The sequence below is a fragment of the Fukomys damarensis genome, unplaced genomic scaffold (assembly GCF_012274545.1).
Source record: "Fukomys damarensis isolate Sample0158 unplaced genomic scaffold, DMR_v1.0_HiC HiC_scaffold_22, whole genome shotgun sequence".
Classification (NCBI taxonomy): Eukaryota; Metazoa; Chordata; class Mammalia; order Rodentia; family Bathyergidae; genus Fukomys; species Fukomys damarensis.
Genome location: NW_022900934.1, coordinates 26,938,300 through 26,946,222, shown reverse-complemented (window position 1 = coordinate 26,946,222; position 7,923 = coordinate 26,938,300). Strand labels below are relative to the sequence as shown.

The 7,923-nt window shown below is 37.8% G+C and overlaps 1 protein-coding gene across 1 annotated transcript; it reads right to left on the bottom strand.

Annotated features, from left to right (window-relative positions):
• Nucleotides 1–33: 33 nt before the first annotated feature.
• Nucleotides 34–7,641, bottom strand: LOC104873986 (beta-defensin 125). The gene is made up of 3 exons (XM_019210151.1): nt 7,584–7,641; nt 1,143–1,178; nt 34–478 (listed from the first exon to the last, which is right to left on the bottom strand). The coding sequence occupies exons 1-3, from the start codon at nt 7,639–7,641 to the stop codon at nt 138–140; spliced, it is 435 nt and encodes a 144-aa protein (XP_019065696.1). The 3' UTR covers nt 34–137.
• Nucleotides 7,642–7,923: the final 282 nt, after the last annotated feature.

Here is a 7,923-nt window from a genome sequence, read left to right as displayed (position 1 = left end):
ATTATAAGGTAACTGTTTTGATTGTTATCTTGGCCTCATGACCTTTATCCTCTTGGTCAGCCAGTGTTTGATAGAATTATTCCAGTGAAGTTAGATTGGTAGAATTAGCTCCCTGGATAGGCTTTTCTGCAGTATTTTTAGTTGCCAATAGTCTTCTCAGAAGGTGGTGCCATGGACTTTAATTTCTCAGAATTAAAAGGCTCAGTTGTTGTTATTGAGATTTCTTCGTGTTCATTGTCACCAAATGTTATCTCATCATTCAATCCTGGTGAAACAGGACTCCAATCACCTACATCAATTGTTATATGCTGTATGGGGTTCAAGGGAGGTAGTGGCCTTGGAGTGTCATCATATGACTTTCGTATGGGAATGCAGCATGATACCTTGTTCTTACAAAGAAGCTTATACCTTTCATTATCTAAACATCGTCTTCGGCAGTGGCCCATATTATCCCAGCATTTTGGTACATTCCAGGCAGCTGCAGGGAAAAAAGTAGGTTGAATTTTTAACTTTAACATCAGCATAACAACTTTTCATTAATTCAAAATCTTATAACTATTACCTGTGCCATATAGATTACTATGATGACAAATACTAAAAGTAACTGAGAGAGACAAAGTGGAAAATATAAAGAATGTATTAAAAATTGTGACATGTGTCCTCAAAGAAACTGGTGGCAGGGAGAGGAAAAGAGGAGAGGGAGGGAAGGAGGGGGAGAGATAGAGGGAGGGAGGGAGGGAGAAAATTAAAAACAGTATTGTGTGTGTGTTTGTGCACATACACGAGAGAGAGAGAGAGAGAGAGAGACCTAGACCTAATATTAAGCCTAGACAAGAAGGATGAAAATGAGTGAGCAAGGTAGCCAGAGGGAAAGATTATTTCAGGAAGGCGGCAGAAAGGCCCAGTCTCAGTGTAGAGGAAACTGTCTGTATATTTAAGACTTGCAAGGTTGACAAGACAGGTTTTGACTATAGATATAAATTTTGGAACCATTACTTATAGGTAAGCCATGGGAACAATATGAGAAAAATAGAGGAGTAGAATTAAATTTTGGTGAGTTTCAATATCAAGAGATAAAGTAGAAGGAAAAGACACAAAAAAAATAAAAACAAAGTAAAACAGGCCAGGCTGGTGGCACATACCTGTAATCTTAACTCTCTGGGAAGCTGAGGCATGAAGATTTCAAGTTTGAGCCCAGCCTGAGTAACTTCATGATTTATGAGACCTTGTCTTAAAATAAAAAATAAAAAAGGACTGAGGTCATAGCTCAGTGCAAAGGCCCTGGGTTCAACCTCCAGTCCAGAAAACAAACATTTCAGAACAAAACAGGAAAAATGTGATCCTAGAGTCTTAGTTTGGATTTCCTCAAAGGAGACCCAGAGCAATGATCTGTGTGTAACATTCTAATTGAAAGTCAGTTCCCCGCTCAAAAAACAATTCAGCAGGCAAGTCATGAATCAGGAAAAGGTGAGTTACCAAGGCAATTACCACTCTTGTTGACCAGAGCACCATGCCAAGGGGGAACTCTGGCAGCCAAGCTACAAAACAAGCCTAGGTATACTGTTTGGCGGTGTCAAAGCAACTAGGCCTAGAATTGACATGTGATCCCAGAGTGAGCCACAAGTTTCTCGGCATTTCTGGAATGACCTGTGCAGGATGTTTCACAAGCACCTGGCAAAGCAGCTGGGATACTGACACTTGTAAATTGGGCTGATGTGTATGCAAATGGCAAATGCCCAAAGAATACAAAGAAAGTTGTAACAGTTACCTTGAGATTAGGCAACAGGGGAGAATGCAACTCAAAGAAAGGAGTGGTCCTCTGTGGGAATTAGTATGGCGACACCTCAAAAAACTAGGATTAGAGTTCCCATTTGACCCAGCTATTTCCCTGGTGGGTATCTTTCCAAAAGAATTAAAAGAATCATACCACAGTGATATATGCACACCCTGTTTATAGCAGTACAGTTTGTAATAGCTAAATCTTGGAAACAGGCCAAATACTCATCAAAAGGTGACTGGATAAAGAAGATGTGTGTTTTTTCAAAAAAATTAAATGGAGTACTACTCAGCCAGAAAGAATGAGAGGCTAGAGTCATTTACAGCTAACTGGATGCACCTTGAGTCCATACTCTTAAGTGAAATAAATAGGATACACTTGTGTAAATACTGAATCGTTTCTCTGATGTGAGAAGCTGAAAATGTAAATGAGGACAAAATGTATAATAGATAATGTGAAGTTGGAGGAAAAGATCCAAAAGGGAAGGTGAAGAGGGTGGGGTAGGGGAAAGGGAAGAAGGGACGGGAAAAAATATGAGAAAAGGAAAAAACGAAACAAAGTGTTTGTAAATAGGGAGGGATGGAGGGGTTGAAGGGAGGACAGGGATTGGGGAAAAAATAAGAACCGACATATATCATCAAATTCCCAATGATGAATGTCATCATATCGTATACCTAAGATGTACTGATAAACTTAATGAATTTACAAAAAAAAGAAAGGAGTGGTCCTTAGTGGTCAATTCCACTTAGAGGCTGAGAAAGACAAAGGCCATGCACTGTTCATTGAATGTGGCGGTGTGAAGGTCGCCCTGAAGAGCAGCTGCAGAGTAGTAGGAAGAAAATGAACCAATTTGAAGTTGGAAGGTGAATGAGAGAAGTGGATGTAGCATCTGCACACAGAATCCTAAATGTAGCTGTGAAGAACAGCAGAGAATTAGAGAACTTGTTGGAGGACAATGCAGAGTCAAGGGGGGGCTTGCAGAATTTGTTTGGAAGAACAAGAAATACGAGAGCATGTTTGCAAGCAACTTAGAGAAGGAAGCAGGAAAGAAGAGATTAAAAGAGAATAGGGAGTGGGCTGGGGATTTAGCTCAGCGGTTCGGTGGCCTGCCTTGCAAGCGCAAGGACCGGAGTTAGATCCCCGGTACCAAAAAAACAAACAAACAAACAAACAAAAAACCCCAAAACAAAACAAAACAAAAAAAACAATAGAGAGGATTAAAATAGAATGGCCAAGTCCTTGATGAGGGGACGGGAACCATTTCATAAAAGGTAGACTGACTTTCAGTGCAAAGATACTTGCTTAGTTATGGGGGAGCAACAGACGGAGGGTGCAAAGGCTACTTGCACAAACGTTGACAGTGCTAAAATGAAAAGGTCCCTATTTTAATGTTTTTAAATCAATAAAGTGTAAGATGAAGTCATAAACCGGGGCTGTGGAGAAGAGAGTAGTAGGAGAATTAAGAACAAAGAAAAGTCAGTAAAAAATAGTCCTCAAGGAAAGCGGGGAATGTAGCTCATCGGGAAACGCAGTAGGACTTCTAAGCAGCGTGGGCATGCATTTGAAGGATGAGAATAGGAGCAGAAGTGACACGAGTGTGTCCCATGTGTGACCACTCATCAAGCAAACTGCACGATCGTCTTTCTCAAGTCAGCTGGCCCAGGGTGCTGAGGTGAATGTATTCCAGACAGAGGAAGAAGCCTGAGCATGGGGTTCCGCAGTGGAGGAAGCCTGGCATATATGTGGAAGAGAAAGTAATTTTCAAAAAAAATTCTTTGGATTCTGTGTGTATGTGTAGTATTGGAGATAGATCCCAGGACCTTGGCACTGAGTTACATCTCAGCCCAGCTTTTCTTTCTATTTTTCAAAATTCGAGGCTGAGTTTCTCCAAGTTGCTCAGGGTGGACTTGAACTTGTTATTCTTCTGCTTCAGCCTCCCAGAGTTCTGGGATTGCAGCTGTGTGGCACCACACCCGGTTTTTGTTTGGATTTAATGAGATAATTGTATGTAAAGCATCAGGAAAACTGCTATGTATTAAGCTCACTACTACTTGGTTCACATTCTTTCCCCTGGGAAACATTGGTCATAGTCCAACTTCTCCAAATATTGATCCTATCTTTGTTATTTTATTGTCTCCTATTTACTTTGCACTTCATAGAATTTTCTGTAAATTTAAAGACTAAGCCTATCACTTTTTAAAAATAATCCCAGACAAACTCTAACTTGGCTTCTTTGCTTCTACTTCTATGAAGATTGCATAGTTTTTTCTTCCAGAATGTGTGTAATTAAAAATCGGAATCATCTTTCTTCTTCACTTCCCCTGTTCTGTCAGTTCTTCTTCAAAATTATTTCTCATCTGCATTGCTTCTATGTGTTGTAAATTATTCCCCGCAAACCTACAGATTAGCCAGTAGCCACACAGTCATCAAATATCTGAGTCATTATTCGGGTGCAGAAGTTAATTGATGAAGTCAAAATACAAAATTACATGAAGCATACTTTCTAGCAAAGACAATAAAGAATAAATGCTTACTCTATGGCTCAAGTGAGTCTGGCAGCTTTGAGGAACACCATTAATGCTGTCCTGGCTGTAGTGCATTGAATAAGGACCACAATAACAGAAGATAGGGTGGGAGAGGTCATAGAGGTCGTAAAGGTCAGATCGGAAGGCCGAGTGAGATGGGGGCCATCACAGAGTTTGAGTTAGAAAAAGCACACTGTCTGGCTTCCAAGTGTACTATGTTGTATCGACAGTAGCTCTTTAATAGTTGAATCTCTTCAACAGTGTAGCACTGCTATGTAATGAGGACATGTGATCTTCATCATCAGCATCTCAAAGTCCAAATATTAGGAAATATTAATAGCAGTATAATGTATTTTCAGAGAGAGAGAAGTTAAAGTTAAGTTGCTTCATAAACTATCAGATATTATATCACCTAAAACACATAAAGCCCAGAATATAAAGGAATGAAGTTTCAAAACAGAATCTCCAAGAAAAACAAAATAAAACTATAAGTCAAGAATTAAAGCTAGCTCTTCAAAATCCAAGGGAAAACAGGTAGAAACAATGTATAAAAAATTAAAATGTATAGCAAATGATATTTGGAGTTTGATTTCTCCAGCACTCAAAGACATAAATGAAAATGAAATGATTGAATATAACCTTTCATTTGTAGGCTTTGCAAATATTTAGAAATTGGTAATACATTAAACAAATGGGGAAAATGCACTTCTAGAAATATAATGTTGAATGATTACATGTAAAAATGGTTATACTAGCCATGAAAGACAAAAAAAACAAAAACAAAAAAACTCCACCAGAAGACCTTTTAGATCTTGTAAAGAAATTCAGCAAAGTGGCAGGTTATGACATCAACACAAGAATCAATACTGTTCCTGTACAGTAATAATTAACCCACTGAGAATAAAATCAGGAAAATGATTCAAATCAAAGTAGTTTTGAAAAAATTAAATATCTAGGAAATTTCAGGATGACAGCTGTGTGGCAGGCCTACAGGGCAACCATTCTGGATTGCAGTAAGTCAGACCATTCCAGGAATTAAGAAAGTGAAACTGATATGATATATAATATATGGAAACATCTTGGGAGCAGATTAAGACAACTTAATGGGGATTTAGCTCGGTGGTGCCGCGCCTGCCTTGCAAGTACAAGGTCCTGAGTTTGATCCCCAGTATAAAAAAAGAAAAGAAATAGAAAAAGGAGAAAACTAAATATGTTTTCTCTTATATGAGAACACTAAAATGTAAATAAATAAATAAATGGCAAATGATAGGAAAGTAGAAAGTAGATTCTTGGAGATGGGGAAGGGAATCAGAGAGGACGGGGAAGAAAGGGAGAAGGAGGTGAAAAGATCAAAAATGAGTACGATGTGTTCTATCATTTCCTGATTCCCTGAAATTAATATCACTGTCCTGTATTGCAAACACATACTTAATATTAGCTATCCTTCCATTTAATACATAAATACATTTATTTCTGCAAAAATAATTTAATAATTATTTAATAAATAATTTACACAGCATCCATTTAGTGAAATTACACAGCATAAAATTTAGTGAAATTTAATGCAATAATTAAAATACAATATTTGGTAAATGGAAAAACACTAATAATGTGAATGGAAATTTATAAGCAGGGCACACTTTTTTTTTTTTTGTACTGGGGATCAACCTCAGGACCTTGGACTTGCAAGGCAGGTGTGGAACCATTGAGCTAAATCTCTGGCCCAGTCACATACTCTTATTCAAATGTAAATAGGAAACTGAAGGAGAGTAATGGAGCAAGAGTTTGTTTTTACTTTATTATAATTGAAGAACTCCAAAATTAAAACAAATAGCTCATAATCAGAAAGTAATATAAGTAAGAATTCTCCAACTCATGCATTACATCAACACATGAATAAGATATAAGAACATAAACACATTGGCTGGGCGTGGTGGCTCATGCCTGTAATCCTAGCACTTGGGAGGCTGAGGCAGGAGAATCACTATGAGTGCAGACCAGCCCGGGCTACATAGTGAGTTCCAGGTCAGTCTCAACTACATAGTGAGACCCTGTCTCAAAAAAACAAAACAAAAAAACAAAACAAAACAAAAAAAAGAACATAAACACATTTATAACCATCTCATAAAAATGAAAAGCTTCTTCCTAAGCAAATTATAAACACCTTCAAACTTAACAAGTTAGTTTTCTATTCTAATGGAATAGATGTTCAAACTTATTTACAATTAAAATGTCATGAATTCAATGAATTCAAGAAACACTATTTTGACATATCAGACTATGAAACTCAGAAGATAATAGCAAAAAATCTGATGTGTGTATGGCAAACTGACTGTCTTAAAACTGGTGATGGGAGCAAAAAGTAGTGTAGCCTGTCTGATGGGTAATTTGACAGCTCTCTGGTCCAGTTCTGAGTGGAAAGACATACTTTTTTTTTTTTACAAATTTTTCTTTCAGGATCATTTGTGATAATTGAATAATATATAATTATATTTTCTATAAGATAAAATTTTAAATATATATTTATATCTGCTAGGACATATAAAAAATTGGTAACATTGATTCTGAAGGGGAAACAGAAGATCTAGTATGCTTGTGTTGGGATAGTCATTCCCCTTTCCTTAAACTCATTGAATATTATTAATTTATAGATACACAAATGAGTTGCAAATATTATTTTTCAATAAAAGAGAGTTTTCAAAGATAGCGCTGTTATCAGGAAGTCAAAGGACTATAAAATTGGAAGCTCCTCATTGGTTATTTGCCTTTCCACCCAGTCATCTTCCCTTAACCACATTTCCCCATCTCAGACTTAAATGTCTTCTCTTCCACGTGATAGACCAGCAGAATATACAGTGTTGGTAGGCATGTCTACTGTATCTAAGAACATGAAAACGAAAGCCTCCTTTTGAAGAATTCAGAATGGTAGGAAAGTTGAACTAATGAAACGCAACAATGACGTAACTAAAACAGAAGACAAGCAAGGCCAAGATAACACACTGGATAATTGCATTGAGATACAGGTGGGGCATCTCAGAGCATTTAGAAGATTCTTGCCTTTTAGAGAAATGTCTCAAAGGACAGTCCAGCTTGCTAGATGGTCCTAACAGAAAGATTCTCAGAGAGTAGAGCACGGGGCTGCCAAAATAAGATCATATCTGCTGCTACTTATTGGTCCAAGACTTTTCATGTATGACTCTATTTTCCCCTTCATGACGCTGGAGACCCAGTGCAACAAATTAACCTAGTTCCATCATACCTAATTTATACAGTTCCATTACCTGTGGTCAACTGAGGCAGCAACCCACAGAAAATCAAGGTCACAATCAGGAAATTCATGGCTCCCATGAGAGAGGTAGCTCTGTGTCCTGAGGAATCCAGAACACTGCCTAGCTAGAACTCAAAATGATCATTTTTACTGGGCTATCATGGGTATTGAACCAGAATGGGAAGAATGCCATGCCACCAAGATCACCAGAGCATTCATTTGCATCACTGGATGTGCATGACACAGTAATGCCCTGTTTTACAAATGATTAGAGGAAATTGCGATGAGATATATCCTTGTAGAAGTATAGGGTTGTAAGTCTTCCTAACCCTAGATGGGGTCAATTGCTTTAC